This window comes from Oryctolagus cuniculus, chromosome 11 (genome assembly GCF_964237555.1).
Source record: "Oryctolagus cuniculus chromosome 11, mOryCun1.1, whole genome shotgun sequence".
Classification (NCBI taxonomy): domain Eukaryota; kingdom Metazoa; phylum Chordata; class Mammalia; order Lagomorpha; family Leporidae; genus Oryctolagus; species Oryctolagus cuniculus.
In genome coordinates this window covers 98,603,871-98,628,250 of record NC_091442.1, presented here as the reverse complement: position 1 = coordinate 98,628,250, position 24,380 = coordinate 98,603,871, and the positions used below count along the sequence as shown (strand labels likewise).

General features: G+C 45.4%; 1 protein-coding gene across 6 annotated transcripts in view; it reads left to right on the top strand.

The window, feature by feature from the left end:
• NTN4 (netrin 4) overlaps positions 1–24,380 on the top strand; it is a 130,378-nt gene that overhangs the window by 42,504 nt on the left and 63,494 nt on the right. For all 6 annotated transcript variants that reach the window (XM_051845776.2, XM_070052724.1, XM_051845777.2 and 3 more), the window contains one exon: positions 14,771–15,049. In XM_051845776.2, the coding sequence (XP_051701736.2) occupies positions 14,771–15,049 (279 nt within the window). The remainder of the gene's footprint in view (positions 1–14,770; positions 15,050–24,380) is intronic.

Sequence of the window (24,380 nt, the reverse complement as noted above, 5' to 3'; positions counted from 1 at the left end):
GGGTACCGAGAGAGAAGAACTGCCACAGGTGGGCAGGGAAAGCAGCCAGCCCCCGCATAGGTCAGATGAAGCAGCAAAGTATTCCCAACTGCTGGCCAAGCGGCGTCGGGAATCAGAGGTGACCAGTCCTGGTGATCAGTGCCCGGGTAGGCAGTCACTGTCGATGAATCCCAGCCACTGAGCTGTAGCCAGTGTAGGGCTGCGTTCCAAGAAGGGAGAACAAGGCGAGCTACAGTACACTGCTACACACTAGCCAATTTTATTTGTAAGAGGTAGTGATTTTCAGGACTCTTCTCCATCTGATGTCTTTTCATAAATCTTCACCACTTCCTTTAAGCCAAATAGGGGAGGGATCTTAGCTTTTATCAAGGGAACAGCCAGTCACATCCATTAATAAAATAGAGGTAGCCCCTGTTCCTGTTTCTGACTCTTTCTCTCTCTACTTCTAAAATAAATGAAAATCAAAAATAAATACAAAATTTAAAAACATATAAAATAAAAGAAAGGTGGCACAGTTAATCCATTGTTAGGATGACAAGGGTAAATGATATATAATATTTTCTTTCAATCTACATTTTAATTTTAATCCTGAAATGGCTAGTTATAAAAATAGAGTGGGATATAGTAGAAAAATCAGGAGAAACTGGGCTCTGGGCTCCACTCTGTCATTGGTTGACCTCTGGCAAGTCATGGTAAGCACCGGGAGCCTTGGTCTCCACAACTGGATTAGATCGTTGATTGCTAAGGACTCTTCCAGTCCTTAACGCCCAGTGCTGAGGGCAAGCCAAAGCCAGGACTCCAGCCATACTGGGCAATTATCTCTGTTTTTATTTTGGTCTTGTTTCTTGTTTCCCCTTGCACTTCTATCATTTCGCTTCCCCCTGAAGATATTTAAGAAGCAGCCTTTTCATCACTTTGAAACTGTAAATATGCCCTTGAAACATGCAAAGAGGCTTTTGTGTACTTACAAGTCGAGGTTATTATCGTACAAGTAAGTCACCGGAGTGCACTGCATTCCCCAGTGTCTCCACTGAGAGCCCCATTGGCTGATACTGTCCTATCTCAGAAGATAAGGCTCTCCCACTTTGAAAGGTGGGCTATCTGATGAGTGAGGGTGCCTGATGCTGTCAGGGTAAGCCAAAGGATTCTGGTGCTGCCCAAAATACAGACGCACTTCTCTAAGACAAGTGGGTGCTTCACTTAGAGTGGCCCAGTCAAGGACAAATGTTCTAAAATTAAAGCACCCAGCTGCTGGGCTGCAGCCACCCACATGTCAATTACGCTATCTCCTTGTCCAGCTTTCTCCTTCCATGAAACCAAAACTCCTACTCATTGCAACCCTGGAAGAGAAACTTCACATGCTTTCCAAAAAGGCTGCTTGGCCACGAGAGGAGAAGCTGCTTCCAGAATGTATTGGGGTAAAGGTACTCATCTCACAGATCATCTGCTCTGAGACCCCCAGCTCCCTCGGGAGCCGTGCCAGCATCTGGCTTCGGGAAGCAGTTGAAGTATACTCTTCCCTGTGAAACTGAGGTGACCACGCACACAAGCTAGCAGGTGTGGACCACAAATGCTTCCGGAACCTCAACAGTACGAGAGAGTTCAGTTTCTAGAGACCTTGAAAAACAGTGCAAATGGAGACAAGTATGTTAGTTTCTTAACTCAGATGTCAGGTTTGTTGTCAGCCCAACAGTAATCAGAACAGCTGTGGCTGAATTAGGCAGGTGCTATTTGAAAACAGCTAGAAAACATCCATATAAAACAAATGATGGCTTTATACTAAAGCTGGAGAGTTCTCAATATAGATGTTATTTAAACCAGGCTTGTAATGAGAAAGGAAGTGTGGAGTTTTTTTCTGTATAGAAATAGTTTTTACTATGAAGCATATTAAGTTTTTATTAGATTATGTGTGTATTAGGCTAAAATTCTAGGGATTCCTCCCTAAATGGTTTGTAGTCATTCTTGCAATCAATATTTGCAATATTTATTACCAAAAATGCATAACCCAACTACAACATTCACTAAGTATTGGTTTATACTAAGTAATAATAAATCCAGGGCAGGCGTCATGGTGCAGCAGGTTAGGCTGCTCTCTGGGACACCAGCATCCCATATGAGTGCTGGTTCAAATCCTGGCTGCTCCATTTCCCATCCAGTTCCCTGCTAATGGGCCTGGGAAAGCAGTGGAGGGTGGCCCGAGTACCTGAGGCTTTGCCACCCTTGTGGGAGACCCGAATGGAGTTCTGAGTCCCTGGCTTCTGCCTGGCCCAGCCCTGATCATTGCAGCCATTTGGGATGTAAGCCAGGGATGGAGATGGAGCGCGCTCGCTCTCTCTCTCTCTCTGGTTCCCTAACTCTGCTTTCAAATAAATAAATCTTTAAAAAAATAATGAATCCATTTTAAAATTTTACTAGTCATATTGGAAGGGGAGAAAGGTTAGCATACAACTAAGAGGTAGTTTATGAATAAAATATATATTAGAAAAATAAGATTTTATTTTATTTATGCTATTCCTGGATCAGAAAATTTACATAAACCTATACTAACATGATTTTATCTTGACTCATTCATTCAATAAGTATTATTGAGAATTTAGAAGACATTGTATTTGATGGTAGGGATATAAAAATATATGGAAATAGAGCATAAACATAAAACACAGTGTAAGTAGAAGGCTGTGATAGGTATTATAAATTATTTAAAAAGCAGTTATGATGAGGTTTACCTGTTTTTTAAAAGATAGAAATTACTGAAACATAGAATTATGGAGCAAACTTAAAGCGTAGATGCTCATATTTTAGATTATTTTCCGTGTTTTTTAGATAGATATACTTAATAAGAAAATATTAGTTTCTCATGCCTTTTTTTTAAAGATTTATTTATTTGAAAGAGTTACAGAGAGAGAGGAGAGGCAGAGAGAGAGAGAGAGAGAGAGAGGTCTTCCATTTGCTGGTCCACTCCCCAACTGGCTGCAATGGCCAGAGCTGCACCAATCCGAAGGCAGGAGCCAGGAGTTTCCTCCGGGTCTCCCACGAGGGTGCAGGGGCCCAAGGACTCGGGCCATCTTCTTCTGCTTTCCCAGGCCATAGCAGAGAGCTCGATCAGAAGTGGACCAAGGCCGGCGCCGCGGCTCACTAGGCTAATCCTCCACCTTGCGGCGCCGGCACACCAGGTTCTAGTCCCAGTTGGGGCACCGGATTCTGTCCTGGTTGCCCCTCTTCCAAGCCAGCTCTCTGCTGTGGCCCGGGAGGGCAGTGGAGGATGGCCCAAGTCCTTGGGCTCTGCACCCCATGGGAGACCAGGAGAAGCACCTGGCTCCTGCCATCGGATCAGCGCGGTACGCCGGCCGCGGTACGCCAGCCGCGGTACGCCAGCCGCGGTACGCCGGCCGCAGCGCGCTGGCCACGCCGTCCATTGGAGGGTGAACCAACAGCAAAGGAAGACCTTTCTCTCTGTCTCTCTCTCTCACTGTCCACTCTGCCTGTCAAAAATAAAAAATAAAAATAAATAAATAAATAAAGAAGTGGACCAGCCGGGTCTCAATCCAGCACCCATATGGGATGCCAGCGCTTCAGGCCAGGGCGTTAACCCACTGCGCCACAGTGCCAGTCCCATCTCATGCCTTTTTATCACCTAAATATAACTACATTTCTAGCCTTATTTTAAAACTTGCAGTATGTTATTTCTATATATTTGTGTACAAAACTGAGGGCTTAGTCCACATATAGTTCATAAATTGTGTTTCACAGAAGTTCAGCTGCCTCGGGGTTTTAGACTTTATCCTTCAGCCAGGGTGGGGTGACAAAGACCAGGTTTACCCTCCTGCCTGAAACGACGACCAAACTGGACCAAACTGTGAGAGATCAGTTATCGGGTGCTGGACCTAAGCCACAGAGGACAGCGGCCCCGAGAGGAGGGCGCTAGAGGCAGGATCCAGGCCGCAGGGCGGTGAGGAGGAACCTCAGCGGAGCAGATGGATTTGCTCCGTTAAGGACCTGAGTGGCTGAGGAGGCCAACGTGGCTGGAGTTTGCTGGGCAGAGTTCCGGAGAGAGAAGCGCTACCCTGGGAGAGGATCCAGAAATGGGCCCTCTCAACCTCCAGCTGAATACGGGTCAACACATGTGCTTAAGAAAACTACCTGAGACCAGGAAAAGCTACCCCAAAGGCCAGAGGGGACAATGGCTCGAGGCTGCAGGACCAGGAAGCCAGCCCAGGTGGACACCTCGGATTCATCCTGAATTAGAAGGGCATCGCCTGGCTGGAGGGGCAGAACCAGCTCGACACTAAAGGTTCCAGCGGTCTCCCCTAAAGAGCCAGCCTCCGAAGGATCCAGCTCCTTCCAGGGAACTTAACTGCTTTCCTCCCCTTTCCAGAAAGCTCAAGAATACAGAAATATCCAGCACCCAACAAGGAAAAATACACGGTGTCCAGCAGCCAATTGAGGTTTATAGAGAAGCAGGAAAACACAGGTCGTAATGAAAAGGAAACGACATCAACAGAAGCGGACCTGAGACATTACACGAACGACAGAATTCACAGCTGAGGACGTCACCATAGTTGTTTACCTGTATTCCTTATGCTTCCAAGGCAGAGGGGAACAAAATGATCACAGCCACCAGGGGCTTAGGAAAGGTCAGGAATCAGATCCAGACTGAATGTCCACTGCTGAAAAATGTTATGTCTGAGACGAGTTATATGCCAAGGAGGATTAGCAACGCAGACACCATGGAGGAAAATGCATAGCAATACACGTCTCCACAGGAAACACAGGGAGACAGAAGTCAGGAAAAGTAGGAAGCCCAGCACTGGTGAGCTGCAGACAACGTAAAGCAGATTGATACATGGGCAGCCAGAAGCCACACCGGAGAGCAGGGGGCGGGAGGAGCAGAAGAAGATTTAAGAACTAGTAAAATTTTTCTAAACTTGATTGTAATTATAAGCCTACGGATCCAAGAAGTGCAGCAACCAGAAGAAAGTACCTCAAGGCACATCATAACCAAGTTATTTAAATACCAGTGGCAAAGAGAAACCCTTAAAAGCAGCCAGAGGGAAAAAGCACATTATGTACAGAATATCAAATATAAGAATGGCAAAGGTTTTTGTTAGAAATGATGCAAGCCGGAAGAGAGTGGGACAGAAACCTTAAAGTAGTTGGGAAAAAAGTTGTCAACTTAGAATTCTATACCCAGCAAAAAATATCTTCCAAAAGGGAAGGGAAGGGGAGGGCATCATGATACCCAAGTCCCATATCAAAGTGCCAGTTCAAGTCCCAGCCAATCCAGCTTCCTGCTAATGCATCCTGGGAGGCAGAGGATGATGGCTCAAGTGGCTGGGGCCCTGCCACCCACATGGGAGACCTGGGTGAAGTTCTGGGTTCCTGGCTTCAACCTGGCCTACCCTGGCTGCTGTGGGCATTTGAGGAGTGACACAGCAGGTGGAAGATATTTGTCTCTCTCTCTTGCTCCAATTCTGCCTTTCAAGTAGATGAAAATAATTAAAAAAAAAAAAAAAGATTTATCCAGGGGCTGGCGCCAAGGTGAAGCGGGTAAAGCTGCCACCTGCAGCTACTCCACTTCCAGTCCAGCTCCCTGCTAATTACCTGGGAAAGCAGCGGAGGATGGCCCAAGCGCTTGGGCCCCTGCACCCACATGGGAGACCTGGAAGAAGCTCCTGGCTTCTGGTTTCAGATCAGCCCAGTTCTGCCCATTGCAGCCATTGGGGAGTAAGCCATCTGATGGAAGCTTTCACTCTCTATCTCTCTGATTCTCTCTCTCTAACTCTGCCTTTCAAATAAAAGATTTGTCCATTTATTTGAAAGGCAGAGTTACAGTGAGAGAAGGAGATGGAGAGAAAAGGTGAGATCTTCCATCCATTGGTTCACTCCCCAAATGGCTACAATGACTGGGCTGGCCCAGTGGGTGCAGGGCCCAGCAGTTGAGCCATCCTCCGCTGCTTCCTCGGGCACATTAGCAGGGAGCTGGATTGGAAGTGGAGCAGCCAGGACTCAAACTAGCACCCAAATGGGATGCTGGCACCAGAGGTGGTAGCTTTACCTGCTACACCACCTGCTATGCCATAGCTCCAGCCCTTTTTTCTCTTACTGCCTTAACAATATGTTGTAGAGTTTCTAATAGATATAAGAGTAAAATGTTCAACAACAATGGCACAAAGATTGGTGGGCTGGGAAATGGGAGTATACCATTGTAAGTTTCTAATGGTACATGTAAACTGGCACATGTTACCCAAAAGTGGACTGTGTTAAGTTAAAGATGTAAGCTATAAACGCTAAGGGAACTACTATTTAAAAAAAGTAATAATAAACAAACAAATGAGAACTCAAAATTCAGTCCAAAAGAAGGCAGAAAAAGAACAGGTCACAGAACAAGTAGAAAGATGGTAGATTTAAACACACTTGCAGGAGCTTTCATATTAAAGGTAGAAGATGTAAATACTCTGATTAAAGGTATAGATTAAAGATTGGATAAAACTTTTATTTATTTTTAAAGTCATCTTTTAAAAATTATTTATTTGAAAGACAGAGTTACAGAGAGGCAGTGGCAGGGAAAGAGAAAGAGAGAAAGAGAGAGAGAGGTCCTCTATCTGCTGGTTCACTTCCCAAATGGCTACAACAGCCAGAGCTGAGCCAGTCTGAAGCCAAGAGCCAGGAGCTTCTTCCAGGTCTCCCACACAGGTGCGAGGGCCCATGCACTTGGGCCATCTTCTGCCGTTTTCCCAGGCTATAGGAGAGAGCTGGATCAGAAGTAGAGCAGCAGGACTCGAACTGGCGCCTATATGGGATGCCGGCACTGCAGGTAGTAGCTTTTACCCACTACATCACAGCGCCAGCCCCTGGATAAAACTTAAAAAGATCAACTTGTGCTACCCACAGGAAACTCACTTTAAAGACACAGCTAAGTTAAAAGTCAAAGGTTGGAAAAAAATATAGCATGCTAACACTTTGATAGAAGAGTGGCCAGATGAGTGTTACTATCAGATAAGGTAAATTTCTTATCAAAGACCAGGAATAAAGAAAGACCTTTCAGGCCTGGTACTGTGGCTTAGTGGGTAAAACCACGGACCGCAGTGCTAGCATCCCTTATGGGCGCCAGTTCGAGTCCTGAGTTTGAGTCAGCTGCTCCACTTCCGATCCAGCTCTCTGCTATGGCCTGGGAAAGCTATAGAAGATGGCCCAAGTCCTTGGACCCCTGCACCCACATGGGAGACCCAGAAGAAGCTCCTGGCTCCTGGCTTCAGACTGGCTCAGCTCTGGCCGATGTAGCCATTTGGAGATAAACCAACAGATAGAAGACCTCCCTCCCTCTCTCTCTCTCTCTCTCTCTCTGCCTCTGCCTCTGCCTCTCTGTAGCTCTGCCTTTCAAATAAGTAAATAAATTCTTTTTTAAAAAAGAGAATAATAGAAAAAGAAGGCCATTTCATGGTGAGGGAGGCATCAGTTCATGAAGAGGACATGAGAGTCTGCACTGTTTATGCTCCCAGTGACAGGACAGCAAAACACATGAAGCGGAAGCCGCAAGGATGCACAGAGAAGTCCATCGTCACAGCTGGACGTCTCGACTCCTTTTCAAAGCAGCAGGAGCACTTGCTCAGAGAGGCCATCGACTGCACCACAATCACCAGCCCACAGGAGAGTGTTCACAGCACACTAGGCCTGTTCTCTGAGCACAGGGAAATGATTTTAGAAATGATACCAGGGAGGTATCTTGGAAATCCCCAAATATTTGGAAACTGAAAAACTCGCCTTCAAAGAACCCTTAGGTCAAAGAAGAAATCAAAAAGAACATCAGAAAGTATTTTGAATGGAATGAAAATAAAACCACAGCGCATCCAAATGTGAGGGGTGCCACTAAGGAAATACTCAGCAGGGGAAGGTGCTGAATGAAGGATCTCGGGCTCCACTGTGAGAGACTAGAAAAGGTAAAGAAGACACACAGCAGAAAGCGACTAAAGATTGAAGCAGAAACCACTGAGACAGAAAAACAAAGAACAGAGACCATGACCATCCTGGAAACCAGAAGCTGCCTCCGTGAGAGCAAGGACGTGTCCAGGATTTCAAAACCCAAGCAGAGCAAATGCAGTCATGCCCCTGAAGCTTCCGTTTTTAGTAGATAAGAAAACTAGACCAGGAGCCGTGAAACAGACCTACTATTTGGTCTTTGGCTGTTTGTTCATGGCTGCCTGATCCTCCTCCTTAGAATATGAGAAATTCCATACAGCCACTTGAAGTGGACTGTGTCTCTTTACACAGGTATTTATACGTGTGTGTGTGATCACACACTTCTCATCAAGAGGACACAGGGCTTGTGGTAAGAGCATCTTGCTTTCTGGATTCATCAAAGCACTATTCCCTGCTGGGCTTCTCCTTCCTAAAGAGAAATGGGAGGAATCGTCCATTTATGTAATCATGCAGTGGTGACTGAAACGCTGCAGTGTGCCCGAGACTGTGGGACATGCCGGGGGAAGCAGCTGTTAACCAAACAAGAACCCTGCGCTCTGAGCGTGGAGTCTAATGTGAGATCCAGATGAGTAAATAGTCACTGACAACACACTGGGGCAGAGCTGCTGTCAAGGACGGAGCGAGTTCCAAGGAGTCCACAGGCTGGATAATCAACTGGGACCTGAAATATTCCTCAAGCCAGCAGCTAAAAAGAAATGCTTCTAATGGAATAACCACAGTTCCTGAATTGTTGTTGAATGCTTATGATTCAACATAAATGATGCTATGTTAGGTATAGAGCAATATGCAAGGTATCGATCAATTCTGAAAGACTTCCTTGATTCTTGATGTACTTAGTTTTCACTCCTTATTCTGTTCACCGTGTAGAATATGATGTGTGAAGAATTTCGTATGCTGTATGGAGTCTCTGTTTAAATTTCCATGTCAGTGAGAGCATAAATAATACAAGGAATGCTATTTTTACTAATTCTCATTATTACCATTAAGGTCTCTTTGTGAATATTCTTGAAAAGAAAGATGAGCTATAGATACACACAGGTGGGCTTACCACGTCCAGGATTTTTTAAGGATTTCTTCATTACACTGGGGCATAAGAAATGGCAGACTTGAGCCAAGAATCCAGATTCTCAGGCCAAGTTTGAGGGAACAGAGGCTTAGAAAAGTTAGGCAAGGCCAGGGAAGTGGAAAGATTCTAAAGATTACAGAAGGAAACTGCCCATGACTCCAAACAGACACATGAGAAAATGCTCGGGATCACTAGTCAACAGGGAAATGCAAATCAAAACCACAAGGTTTCACCTCACCCCAGTTAGAATGGCTAAGATATGGAATTAACCCAGATACTGATGACTGAATAAAGAAATTTTGGCATATGTGCACTGTGGAATACTACTTGGCCATAAAAAAGAATGAAACTGTCTTTCGCAACAAAATGGATGCAACTGGAAACCATTATACTTAGTGAAATAGGCCAGTCCCAAAAAGACAGATACCATGTTTCCCTGATCTATGGTAACTAATAGAGTACCTAAAAGGTAATGTATAGGAGTGAAATTGACACTTTGAGATTCCATGATTGTGTACAGCCCTTGTCTTTACTTGAAGAACAGGGTGTTTTTTCTTCTTACTATTTGTTCAGCTCTTTACTAGTGTAGGGTTAATCTTATGAGTATAAAGTAAACTGAAAGTAAGTCATGGTAAAAATTAAGAGAGGGACTAGGAGAAGGAGGAAGCAGGGTGAGAGTAGGGGCTAGGGAGCGGGTAGGGTGGGAGGTATCACTATGTTCCTAAATCTGTATACATGAAATATGTGAAATTTGTATACCTTAAATAAAATTTAAAAAGAAAAGGAGAGTGTCCATGACTCACTCAGAAGGCGAGATTTTAAAAATGAGGCATTTCCTTTGCCCCACTGACTTCACATCTGGAGACGTGTTTTCAGGAAATTCTTATATACATTCCCATTTCAGCTACAAGACTGCTCCCCGAGCTTGGTTACACCGAAATGACCACAACAACCACGCTGCCTCACAACAACAGCCTGGCTGAATTACGTCAGAGGCACGCAGTGGAATTCTAAGCAGAGTTTTGAATTATGCAGAGGTGCGTCTCAGACTGTATTTGCATCGCAGTCACCGGAAGGCCTTGTAGAACAGGATGCTGGACCTGGACTGCGGGATTTTTTGACTTGGCTGATCTGAGGGTCCAAGAATTTGCACGTGTAACAAGTTGTGTAGGGACACTATAGGTCTGGGGGGTACACCCTGAGAACCGCTGATGGAGAGGTCTATTTACGGCTTATGAGAACACTCACATAGTTTATATGTGTGTATATGCACAGAAGTTTTCATGGGAAGCTATTAGCAAGTCATATCTCTGGCTGATCATTGGGCTGGGTCATACTGTGGGTACTTACTATCTTCTACATTTTGAATTTTTCTGGAATGAGTAGAACAGTATACATCAAAATGTAACCAACTTTGTTAATTCAAACAACTCAGATCATGAAGTCCTGACCAACAACACTGGTAGGCTGGAAATATCAAAGCTGCTCCATCCTAGTCCAAAAAATTTTGCTCCCTGGCATTCTGAAGATGTCTTGTTGGCACGGGACGTTCAGAAGTAATCAGACACAGAAGAACAGCAATGGGTCCGTAGACACATCCTGTGCCTAACGGGGACAAAAGCCAGAAAAGGCAGCTGAGAGGCAGGGCCTTCCCACAGTGTCTTCCTGCATTTCAGCAGTGCACCCAGGCTTCTTCTGGGGAAGTCTGCAGAGAAGCTGGGTGGGACCCAGAGGGCCACCTGCCAGCAGTTCGCAGCATCTGGACTGGTGTGCTCTTTGTTTCCTGATGGAAGGGAGAGCCATTTCCCAGGGTATCAGATGAAGGCGTCTCCTTTCTGGAAAAAAGATTTCATGGTTTCAATTCCCGTCCACTTTTGTGTCTGTGGGCGCTCCGCTGTCTCCTTTCCAGCATGCGGCCTCAGGGCTCACGATGTCCCCTTCTCTGCTGATAGCTGTGTGCCAACTGTGGTGTCACGCACACCCGGCACAGAGCTGCCATTCAGCTCCCACCGCCTGGGTTCAGGAAGCCAGAGAGCTTCTAAGTTCCTCCAGACCTTGACACATCTTCCGCTAGCTTTGCATGGGCCGGGCAGCTCTCGGTGGGGAGGGGAGAGGGAATGCGGGCAGATGTCAAGGGCAAATACGTGACAGGAACCGAGAGAGCAAACAGATGCCACCGCTGTTCAGGAAAAGGAAGGGAGTGCAGACAGCGCACCCCAGAAACCCTTCCTTGGGAGACTTATTTGCATAGCCCTGGCTTCTCCTTTTTGGGGTCCTTGTGTAACAGTGGTTGATCAAATAGGAGGTCCCCACATCATTTCTGTTATTTGGAACATATCAAATGTCATGGGTGTGTAACAGAAGTGCTGGTGCGGGGATGTGATATTGAAAACGGGTTCCATAGGAAACCCACAGTGGCTTCTTCTGTATTTTGAATTTTTCTGCCATGAGTATAGTAATAAGCACCGTCATTTGAATTTGATGTTTCAGGAGATGAAATCCTATTCTGATGTAAGCTGTTCAAATAAAGATAGCACTGCCGCACCGGCTCCCAAATGCCGGCCACATTCTTTGTGGGAAAACTTCATCTCTTAATATGCTCCGGGTGGATAAATGGAGCTAAAGAGACAACTTTTTCCAAGTTTTGCAAGTTCAAAACCAGCTAGAAATACAAGCAAATAGTTCTTCAATAATTTGTTCTGATTACCTCTCACCTTCTTCTATCAAAGGACATCTAGTACATGCATCTGTTCAGGATCCTCTAAAAGCAGTTGCTTGAAGTCCTCACCCATTCCATCAATGCCAAGAGCAGCATTGCAATTCATTCATTCATGTGCCCAAAACTGACTGGGGCAAGCTGCGACTGCCCTCCTGAGGCGTACATTCTAGCCTGGGACGGCAGTGAATCAACAAACAGCTACACGTGCGTGTCGGCAGGTAGTCAGAAAATCAAGGCCATTATAAGGAACTGGCATTTTATGATAAGGGAACTGGGAGTTCTTTGTGTAGGGATGGCTTTACGCAAGGGAGTGATGTGATCCAACTTCTGTTTACAGAGGATCATCCGGGCCACTGGGTGGAGAGCAGGCTATACAGGGCCAAGTGTCCATGGAATCACTCCTCCTCCTCCAAATATATCTCACTGAGGACATTTCTGCCCCCATATACCTGCAGGAGGGATTCTACACATCTAATTCTTGCCTTTTCATACTTCTGGTGTAAAATCTGTTTCTTTTCTTTTTTTGAAATGTATGTATTTGAAAGGCAGAGTTACAGAGAGAGAAGGAGAGACAGAGAGAGAAAGAGCTCTTCTGTCCACTGGTTCACTCCCAAGATAGCTGCAGTGGCTGGAGTTGGGCCAGACTGAAAGCCAGAAGCCAAGAGGCTTCATCCAGGTCTCCCATGTAGGTGGCAGGGGCCTAAGCACCTGGGTCATCTTCTGCTGCTTTCCCAGGCACATTAGCAGGGAGCTGGATGGGAAGTGGAGCAGCTGGGACTCAAACCGGCACCCATATGGGATAATGGTGTCGCAGGTGGCAGTTTAACCCTTGGCGCCACAACACCAGCCCTGGAAAATGGATTTCTAAAATGAAGTTTTTATATCCAAAGTATTCCTTAAAGATGTCCTGTTGTTTTTATTCTGAAAAGTTACTTTTAGACTTCTAAATGGGAGTTTTTCTACAGCCTATTATTAATAATTACTTTTTTAGGGTTCTCAATCTGCTTTTTTTTTTTAAACATTTACTTTACTTATTTGAAAGGCAGAGTGACAGCGAGAGAGGAGAAAGGAGAGAGAAGGGGAGGGAGGGAGGGAGGGAGGGAGGGAGGGAGAGAGAGAGAGAGAGAGAGAGAGAGAGATCCTTCCTCCACTGAATTACTCCCCAAATGGCCACAATAGCTAGGTCTGGGCCAGGGCGAAGCTAGAAGCTAGGAATTCTATCCAGGTCTCCTATGTAGGTGCAGGGGCCCAGGGGCTTGGGCCATCATCTGGCTCTAGTGGTTGGGGACCTGCCACCCACTTGTTAGTGACCAGACACTAACTACCTGAGCCATCACCTGCTGCTTCCCAAGGTGCCCATCAGCATGAAGCAGAGCTGGGACTCTGTGATAGGGGATGCAGGCATCCTGAGTGGGGTCCCATCCCCTACACCACAAGCCCACCCTTATTTTTCTTTTTAATTAACACATAGTAATTGTGCCCATTTCTGGGGCCCAGTGTGGCATTTCAATGCATGTGTACAAGGTGTAAGGATCAGGTCAGGTTAATTGGTATATCTGTCACCTTAGACATTTCTCACTTCTTTGTGGTGCCAGGGCCTCTTTAATTACCCCCATATAATGTAGAGACTCACACACATGCCAGAGGCCTCCGGGTAGTCAAAGTCCATAGCTTCTGAGCCTCCCTCCCTCTGCTCTCCTCCTCACAGTTAGTCTTAAGTTGCCTTCAGAATCTACCTGATCACCAACACTAAAAGTCTTGCAGTTGACCAAAAGCCATGTTGATTTCCCTCTATCTGCCACTGTCCTCAGCACAATTGGTTTCAAATGACTTGATTAATTTCAGAAACCAAATCCGGCCGGCACTGTGGCTCAATAGGTTAATCCTCCACCTGTGGCGTCGGCATACCGGGTTCTAGTCCCAGTCTGGGTGCTGGATTCTGTCCCGGTTGCCCCTCTTCCAGGCCAGCTTTCTGCTGTGGCCAGGGAGTGCAGTGGAGGATGGCCCAAGTGCTTGGGCCCTGCACCCCATGGGAGACCAGGAGAAGCACCTGGCTCCTGGCTTTGGATCAGCACCATGCGCCAGCCGCAGCACGCCAGCTGCCGCGGCCATTGGAGGGTGAACCAATAGCAAAAGGAAGACCTTTCTCTCTGTCTCTCTCACTGTCCACTCTGCCTGTCAAAAAAAAAAAAAAATAAATAAAATAAAGAAACCAAATCTACCCTCAAGGAAGGCACACTCGTATCTCCTACCAGTACAGATATTCCAAAGGCCACAAACTTGGAAGGTAGTTCCAGAAAGAACCAAAAAATATCTATAGCAATAGTGACCACAATTAGTACCGGCTTAGCCTTTTGAAAGATCAAACTTCATCTAGAAATGTAAGTTCTTGGATCCTAACTTGTGCAGTTAGGTCCTCGTTGGTCTTCCTGTTTCTGTTATTGACCTTCATAGCCGGTTCTCTTCGCAGAAACAGATCATCCAATGAGAAAGTGTAGCTCAGGTCCTAGCCCTTCTGTGCCTACGACCCGGCAGTGGCTTCCAGCGCAGTTAGAATAACCCACCATGCCTTGCAAAGGGCTCTGTCCATGTCAGTCTCGCACCTGCTCCTTGTCCTCCACGCCAGCCGCCGTGCCCTTCTCCACTGCTCTGCAATCATACTGACCTTGAACAAGCCCGGCTCTGCTCAGCTCCAGCGCCTGTCTACTTGCTGTTCCTTCTGGCCAGAATGCTCTTCCACCAAGATCGGCGCATGGCTGCCTTCATCTCAGGAGCCAGGTCTCTGCCGGGTACTCCAGGTGTAGTTCAGTTTGCAAACAGGCGGTGCATCTGTTCTTCCGAATAACAGGGCAGCTCTGGCCCAGGTGTGATCAAGGTCCAACATCCCCGCCTTATCTTATCACTCCCAGATAACGAAAGGTATAAATCAAACCGAGACTGCGCTGCGCAAACAAGTCCGGGTCTGCGCACAGCCCTATCCACACGTGGTGTTTTCTTTTTCTTTACAGGTTATTTTCAGAGCGCTGTCACCGCCCTACGATGCCGAGAACCCTTACAGCGCCAAAGTTCAGGAGCAGCTGAAGATCACCAACCTCCGTGTGCAGCTGCTCAAGAGACAGTCTTGTCCCTGTCAGAGGAATGACCTGAACACAAAGCCGCAGCATTTCACACACTATGCCATCTACGATTTCATTGTCAAGGGCAGCTGCTTCTGCAACGGCCATGCTGATCAGTGTGTACCTGTTGACGGCTTCAGACCTGTCAAGGCCCCGGGAGCATTCCACGTGGTGGGTAAAACCAGTCCTTCTTGAAGAAAAACAGATCGCTGTTATCCTTGGGGCATTGCTAATCTAAGTTCCCAGGGGGTTGGTCTCTGTGGTGCTTCTCCTGTCTTCCTCTGCTGCCCCATTTCTCCATGCCCATCCTATAAAGGATGTATTAACTTGGTTCTTAAACTTCAATATTAGAATTCTACTCAGGCAGGATAATGAGATTCCTTGGAAAACACCCATGCCAGTTTCTGGTACCTTGAACTTGAGATATGAAGCGTAAGGTGAGCGGTAGCAGAATCATGTTAGTGGCATTATCACACAGAAGGCAGCTTCGGCGGTCAATGGGGACCATTGTTGAGCATTTGAAGGGGGAATAAGAAGAGCCTCAACTTAATGCCCCGTATCTTGGCTGTCCGGCCGGGAGGATGAAAAGTGACTCTCCTCTGCGAAGGGCGGCCTGACCTGCTGTTCACCCTCAGGCAGGGCCAGCCTCGCTCTCCCCCCTGTGCACACATCTCCTGAGTGCCCGTCACAACTTTTGCTTGTCCGCAGCCCCTGGGGACTGTGAACTCCCTGAGAGCAGGGACCCTGCGGTTCTTTGTACCCTCAGGACTGAGTATGTTAACCAAAGCCAGAGCAGGTGCTCAGTAGGTACTGGACTGAATGCTAGCAACATAGTGCAAGGGGAAGAAGACAAATGAAGCCCATCGTTTGTCCTCACCTCTCCATCCTCCTAAAAAAGACAGTGGCTCAGGCAGCGAGCCCGTTGTTGGGCTGTATCCAGAGAGACTGTTGGCATTAAGCAGAGAAGGCAAGAAGAACACTCCGCATCTTCAGTTTTATACTTTGCTCTGATATTTCTGGGAAATAATTTAAAAGGCATCAGAATATCCTTACTGTGTTACCTAAAGGGTAGACTTGCACATTCTTCCTTTTTTCTCTGGTGCCATCCAAGGGTGGGGCCATCAGGAGCCCTGGAGCAGTGAGTCAGCAAGGCAGCATGTGCCGGCTGAACTGAGCTGCTGGGGTAACTGGAATGGTGAGGACCATGGCCAGAGAGTCATGAAAGTAGTTAAGAGCACTATTACCTCCAGAAGTGAATCTGGGGCTCCCAACGTTGGAGAAAACACAGTATTCATTCAACAAACCCCTGCTCATTTCCAGACCTTGAAATAATATTGCTACAAATAATGGGGAGGAAAATTGGTGTGTCTCCATTAAGCGGGTTCAGGGTGATTTGATCCAAATAGAAAATAACCCAGAAATTGTGGAGATGTCAACCTACTAGACTTTAAGCTAGGAAGTTCACGGTCAGAGTGCTGGTAAGTTTCTGCCATGGTATTTTAGTGAGTTGGTGAAGAGAAAGCACATAGCTCCCCTGCTACCTCAGCTGTTCTATGATCCACACCTTCCAGGACCCCTTGAGAGTAGAGTCCTCAGCAAAAGGGCGCTTACAAGCCCAGAGGCCCCCATAACATGGCACAAATAGGTCCTCAATGAATGTGAATGAACTTGAGACCACCCAAACATCTCTGGTCAACCAAACTAAATTATGAGCCTTATGACACATTCATGAACATGCATTTATATATGATCATATTTTTATACGTAAGTTCTCTAAATGTAAACTTCCAAAGAGCACCACTATATAAGGCCGAAGGAAAAAAATACTAGCTGTTTCCCTTTGCTAAGTTCAACAAGGGAGTAATTACTCAAGGTTAACAGTTTTGCAGAAACATTAAAATTTAAGGGTGCTGCAGCCAGCATTGTGGCTTAGCTGGCTAAGCTACCACCTGCAACACTGGCATCTTTATATATGGGCACTGGTTCAAGTCAAGGCTGCTGCACTTTCAATCCAGCTCCCTGCTAATGGCCTGGGAAAGCAGAGAATGGCCCAATTACTTGGGTCCCTGCACTCACGTGGGAGACCTGGAAGAAGTTCCCGGCTCCTGGCTTCAGCCTGGCCCAGCCCTGGCATTTGGAGGCAATTGGAGAGTGAACCAACAGATGGAAGATCTTTCTCTCTGTCTCTCTCCCTCTCTGTAACTCTGCCTAAATAAATCTTTAAAATGTATATACAGCCGGTGCAGCAGCTCAATAGGCTAATCTTCTGCCTGTGGCGCTGGCACACCAGGTTCTAGTCCTGGTCGGGGCGCCAGATTCTGTCCCAGTTGCCCCTCTTCTAGGCCAGCTCTCTGCTGTGGCCTGGGAAGGCAGTGGAGGATGGCCCAAGTGCTTGGGCCCCTGCACACACATGGGAGACCGGGAGGAAGCACCTGGCTCCTGGCTTCGGATCAGCGCGGTGCACTGGCCGCGGTGGCCATTGGAGGGTGAACCAACGGCAAAGGAAGACCTTTCTCTCTGTCTCTCTCTCTCTCACTGTCCACTCTGCCTGTCAAAAAAATAAATAAATAAAAATAAAAAAATAAAAATAAAATGTATATACAGGTATATATATGGATATATAAGGGTGCTTCAAAAAGTTCATGAAAAAATAGAATTTAAAAGGTAATAAATCTACTGGTGCAAAAATATTTGGAAATGCAAGCATTGTTTTTCTCATAATACACATTTTCTTTGAATACCCTTTGTACAACTATTTGATACGTTATTGTGCCAGCAAGAAAATTAAACTACAAAGAGCATCAGGATAATCAAGAGAAGGGGATCGTGCAAGGGGCCTTCAACAAGTTCATGGAAAGGTGTAGTATGAAAAATTCTACAGGAAATTTACAATTTTTTTAGTGCCAAGATGAACTTGTCTTTTCTTTTTTAAAATTTATTTTTTTATTTGAAAGGCAGAGTTACAGAGAGAGAAGGAGAGACAGATCTTCCATCTGCTGGTTCACTCCTCAGATTGCTGCAAAGGCCAGAGCTGGGCCTATCTGAAGCCAGGAGCCAGGTCTCCCATGTGGGTGGGTGCAGGGGCCCAAGCACTTGGGCCATCTACTGCTGCTTTCCCAGGCCATAGCCAAGAGCTGGATGGGAAGTGGAGCAGCCAGGACTCAAAGTGGTGCCCATATATGATGCTGTTGTTGCCGGCAGCCCCTAAAGTTGTATTTTAAACCCATTTGCCACAAACTTTTGGAAACTCCATTGTGTCGTGTTTTTCCCACATCAAAAGGATGTTATTTCAAATAAGACATCACCATCCTGGAAGATAGCACCATCCTAAGATGTCATGGCAACCGCATTTCCTTACTAATCTCAGGCTGCTGTTAAATTGAAAGCAAGTTCCTTTTAAAACACTAATTTTCTAACATCCTTCTGTGTTCCCCTATGGATTTCAACTTCTGTGGCAGAGTGACAGCCTCTAGCTGTAACTAAGCACATGCCTGAGCTGGGCCAAGCCAGGCCAGACCTGGAGCTAGGGCCAGAGAAGGGGTAAAAATCAGGCAAAGTGGCCAAGACCGTAATGGCTTCCAGGGATCCAGTTCCATGAGAATCCTTGCTAAGTCATTCTGTCTTTGTGAAACAGCGATAAGCAATTGGACCAGCAGAGGCTGTGGATGGAAAAGTGAATGAGTCTGCTTTCAGGCCTGTTCCACTCCAGACTTAGATGCACTTTAGTTTTCTGTGTATTTTTTCTGGGGTATAAAGAGCCGGTATATTAAATATGGAAATGATTGCCTCTTTTGAGTGTGATGCTCTTATTGCTATGATGGCTTAGCTGAGCCAACTGCATATTAAAGGCACAGTGTTTTGCCTCTTTCAGAAAGTACCATAAAGTCACTTGTCCTCCCGTATCTGTGTGTCTGTGGACACAGGTCATTATGTGCAAATGGCTGTAGATAGCTAGACTCATATATGGTGCCCGCAGAATTCAAGGCAGCCTCTTAAGTCATGCTGTTCTTCTACAGGTCAGCTTCTCACGGGCCGGTGCACACAGAGCTAATGTTCTGTAGCACTCTTTTTCTTGGTAGCTGTGGCTCTCAGTGCGGTCCCTGAACCAGCATTACCCGGTGATTCGTGAGACAGGCAGGTTCTCAGACCTTACCCTAGACCTACTGAATCAGAAAGTCTGGAGGCAGGGTCCAGGAATCTGTTTTTACCAAACCCGCTAAGGTAATTCCAATGCTTGCTAAACTTTTGAGAAGTATTGTGGTACAGGCAGACAATTCACTGTGGCTAATCCTGCTGTTAGGATGAATAGCAAATTACTAGGATTTGATTTTACAGGCTTGAATCCTTGATAGCTGATGGTAGCAAATTAGGGATGGTAATGGAAATGATACAAAGTCTATTTCAAGCTATATACGATTTCAGGATTATTTCCTTTCTTTAGGAGAAGGGAGAGGTATAAAAATTGATAGTCTCATTTACTTTAAAACATTCCTCATGAGAGTGAGCATTTAGCCTAGCACTTAAGACATCCATTTCCCTCAATGGGGTGCCTGAGTTTGATTCTCAGCTCCAGCTCTTGGTTCCTCCATGTCCTAGCTTCCCACCAGTGCAGATCCTGGGAGGCCACAGGTGGTGAGCCAACTAATTGCATCTCTGCCATTCACATAGGATCCTGGCTCCTGGTTCCATCCCTAGCCCTACACTCCAGCTCCTGTGGGCATTTGGAGAGTGAACCAGCAGATGGGAGCCAACTCTCTCTCTCTCTCTTTCTCAAGTAATAAGAAACCCATTCCTGTGTCTTCTAAAGCAGGACCGCCTTCTCTGGGTTACCCCTTCTTCCCAGATCCATTCTACCTATTCTTCAGTAGTTCAGTTATTCCTCACCCGTTCCTTTTGTGAGAAAGTCGGAACAGCACAACGATTAAGACTCTAGCATTAGAATCAAACAGAACTGAATCTGACTTTTCACATAATTTACTATGTTACTCAGTCTCACCAAACCTGTTTCCTAATAAAATGTGAATATTATCTTCCTTCTGTAGTCATTGGGAGGATTAAAAAGTATGATGTCCAGTGCCTCGAACACGACAGGCACTCTTTGTATCACTGTTCCTACTAAATTGTATTATGTCAGCCACTTCTACTTTTCCCCACACACTTCTTCCCCAGTAATGACAAGACTAAGTCAGACCTTATGCGCTGTTTGATGTGTTTACAAGGCTCACTTTCTTTTGGCAAGGAACACAGTACTTTGACTCCCATCCACTAGGATCCCAGAAATTATATGAAGAGAATATCTTAAACCAGTTTCTGTTTGCAGCTGTAGAGGACTGCGTTCTGTTTTGCTAACAGTTGGTGGTTTTACAACTGTTGGCTGGTGGATGGTAATAAGACCCTGGAATGGTTTCATGGTTTACTAAAGTGCTGTTCATTTGATAGTAAGGAGAGTTACCGAAATGCCCTCAGCTACACTTACTAAAGTGGACTTTTCCTTTTTAATGAGAAACTCATTAAATAAGAGTGTCAATATTTTGACTGATGTGTTCTAAATCTAGGAATAACCGTTGAGAGCTGTGCCCCATAGGAAGCTCTGAGAAATGTCACTTAGCTACTTGTCTAAGGCAAGTTTTAGAATCATTCCTAGAGTCTCATTATGAAAGTTTTCTTCAAATGAATCTGAATACACTCACTCATGTATTATGTTTCTATGTCTCATGTAATTTTTAATCAATCCAGAAAAGATTTAGGACCTTAGTTTTCATCTTTTTAAAATTAGCAGGAATAAGCCAAAAACATAATTTTTAAAAACTGAACCTTCCAGGTGTTAGGGAAAAGAACAGAAAGTTTTAAGACAGTTAATATAGTTGTTAAATGGGAATATTAAATTGGGGCTTCAAGATACTTGTATGTAGCAAAACATACCTGTAAACCTGAAACCTGTAAATTATTTTTAGGTGTTAGTATGGGGAAAAAAACGATCAGGACTGTAAACACTAATAATACTGGTTAACACTGATTGGATGCTTACCATGTTCTAGGCCTCTGCTGTGGCACCACGAACGTTATTGAACTTAACCTTCACAACAGCGTATGATATATCATCCTCATTTGCTTTCATAGATTGGAGGCCTGGAAATGTTAACCAACTTCCCAAAAGCTAATGAAAGGTAGAGCCACACTTTAAATTTACTGTCAGACACCAAAGCCCATTCTCTCTTTTTTTTTTTTTTTTTTTTTTTTAACAGACAGAGTGGACAGTGAGAGAGAGACAGAGAGAAAGGTCTTCCTTTGCCGTTGGTTCACCCTCCAATGGCTGCCGTGGCCGGCGTGCTGCGGCCGGCACACCGCGCTGATCCAATGGCAGGAGCCAGGTATTTATCCTGGTCTCCCATGGGGTGCAGGGCCCAAGTACTTGGGCCGTCCTCCACTGCACTCCCTGGCCACAGCAGAGAGCTGGCCCGGAAGAGGGGCAACCGGGACAGAATCCGGCGCCCCGACCGGGACTAGAACCCGGTGTGCCGGCGCCGCAAGGCGGAGGATTAGCCTAGTGAGCCACGGCGCCGGCCCAAAGCCCATTCTTTTTTTGTTGTGCTGTGAAGGAGTACGTGTACCCAAGGTTGACATTAGGCTAAGAGCAGAAACAAGGAAGGGGCAAGGAAGCTGAAAGCAGATTCAAGGAACTGCTTATCATGATGGATGATGGAATCTAAACCATGCTAGAAGGGAAGTGAGGGTGTGAGAGAGCAAAGACAGTTATTCGCCACCAAAGATTAGCAGGTTTACATTTTATAAAGTCCTTTTCCGTGAATTATTTCACTGTTCCTTACTATAATCCTGGGACATACATATTTTTATTTCTTTTCTTTGGATAAAACAAAGGTAGAAAGAGATTTGTTTACTTGCTTGAAGTCACAGTAATAGAGCAGTTGATCATACTCGAGTTTCTTACTGCTGTATCCCCCCCATTCACAGAAGGCTACCAGGAAGAATACTCTTCCATAAGGAGGGGTAGCATATCCAAATCATCTACGTTTTTATATGGAACCATAAATGGACATTTATTCTCTCTTCTCTTCCATTAAGTAACTATTAATATGGCCCAAAGGAAAGAAGAGAAAGAGCAAAAGTAACAACTTTGGATAACCCATGCACAAAATGTATCACTTGGAAATGACCATCTTTTGAAAGAATGAGTGCGTTTGGTTTCACTAGGAAGAGCGATTTCTGGGTGAACCATCCTTGACTTCTATCTCTAGCCATCAATCATTTTGGGGCCAAGGCAGCCATGGCCCTAATCATTTCAGCCATCATATTAGGATCTAGAGGAATAGGTGATCCAGTCACCAAGAGGGACACAAGGCGCTCCTAACGGTTAACCACACATAAAGTTTGCCAGCTGGGGAGAGACTATTCTCGATCCATGTCGAGGTGCTCATCTTCTTCCTTCAGTTCTCCTGTGTTAGTATGGTATAGCTTTGCCGCGGGTGCCTTAGTGACAAGTAGCCATATGTGCTATGCAAGGTGTGCAAAATGCAGATGCTGCTGCCTTTTCTACCTCGTGTTTCACAGTAGGAGGGCAACCCAACAAGAATTCATGTTACTGAAACTTTTGGTGTTTTGACTGTTTTTTTCTAGATAATAAGAGAAATTTTCCTGTAATGATGAGCATTGTCTGAATTACACTTGTTATTTGATGATTAAGAAACCCCAAGACCTCGTTATCAGAGATACCATAAGTGAATCCTTGCATTCATAAAATGATTTCCCATGGAATTTCTTTCAAGGACTCCCCTAGAACACTTCAGTATTTTTATGCATAGGCCTTTAACTATTTCACAGAGAGGCAAAAGGATAGAAATACATGGAGGTGAAAATTTACTGGCAGAGCTGACATCCATGAAAGTAAAATGGAGTAGGGTTGATTCCCTAAAACATTAGTCCATCCGGCCGGCGCCACGGCTCACTAGGCTAATCCTCCGCCTTGCAGCGCCAGCATACTGGGTTCTAGTCCCGGTCAGGGCGCCAGATTCTGTCCCAGTTGCTCCTCTTCCAGGCCAGCTCTCTGCTGTGGCCAGGGAGTGCAGTGGAGGATGGCCCAAGTGCTTGGGCCCTGCACCCCATGGGAGACCAGGAGAAGCACCTGGCTCCTGCCTTCGGATCAGCGCGCTGCACCGGCTGCAGCGGCCATTGGAGGGTGAACCAACTCTCTCTCTCACTGTCCACTCTGCCTGTCAAAAAAAAAAAAAAGTAACAAATATAGTTCCAATTAGATTATTAAGGCTAATTAGTATAACTTGCTTTCCTTCTAATTTGAAACAATGATGCATTTCCTCTATCTTCTGGAATTATTAAAAGTATATGCATGTGTTTTAAACTTATGTATCTGCTCATTAAAAATTCTCCTTGTAAGAGGGAATAAAGACTTAAATTACAGTTTATCTCCCACTGAATGTAATTGCTTTAGGACAAACTGAAGTACATCTCCAGCTCTCACATCATCGGTAAGACACAAGTGAGATACCACAGCGACACATGGGCTGTGCACCAGAAGCCAGCTGGATCTGTCACCTCAGCTTCTCTCTTTCCATGGAGTTCTTTCCCTCCCCTCCCTGCCTTCCACCATAGAGATCTGCCTCCGGACTCCCAGCTGTCCCCAAGATGGACCCAGAAATGATACTGAAAGGGAAATAGTCAGGAGAAAATCTCAAAGTGAGATAGTCCTTAAATATCCAAGGAGACTTAATAGTAAGAAAGCTCACAAAGGTAACTTGCTCTTTCCCAGCTTTATCGCACTAGTAGTTCAAACGAGTTGAAAGATTCATTTTTGTATATTTTCACTGCCCCAGTTTTGACCTAGATATATATGTGCTTCATTTTCTACACAGCATGTTCAAATAATAGTCAAATATTGATGGACTAATATTTTATTTATTTATTTATTTATTTTGACCCATGGGGTGTAGGGTTCAAGGACTTGGGCCATCCTCCACTGCACTCCCTGGCCACAGCAGAGAGCTGGCCTGGAAGAGGGGCAACCGGGACAGAATCCGGCGCCCCGACTGGGACTAGAACCCGGTGTGCCGGCGCCGCTAGGCAGAGGATTAGCCTAGTGAGCCATGGCGCCAGCCTGGAACTATATTTGTAATACACCCTAGCAATGTAAATATTTTAATGGAATAAATTAATACATGTGTGGAGATATAGGACTATAATATTTCTTAACTCATAGTAAGATTTTTTTTGTCATATGAAATCGTGATGTCTTTTTAGTTCTTCTCTCTAGTTCTTTAGATAGAAAGACAAAAGGAAGCAAACTGTAGCTTTTTAAAAACAAAATATATTTTAGCTTTTAAGAGCACTCACATATTAGAAATGGAAAAGCAATCACACTTATTCCAGAGATCAATATTACATATAAGCAATTATGAAAACTGTAAGAGTAAACACTGAGCAAGGATCTTTTGCCTTTAATTTTGTATCTCTAGGGCACCACTGCCAGGCG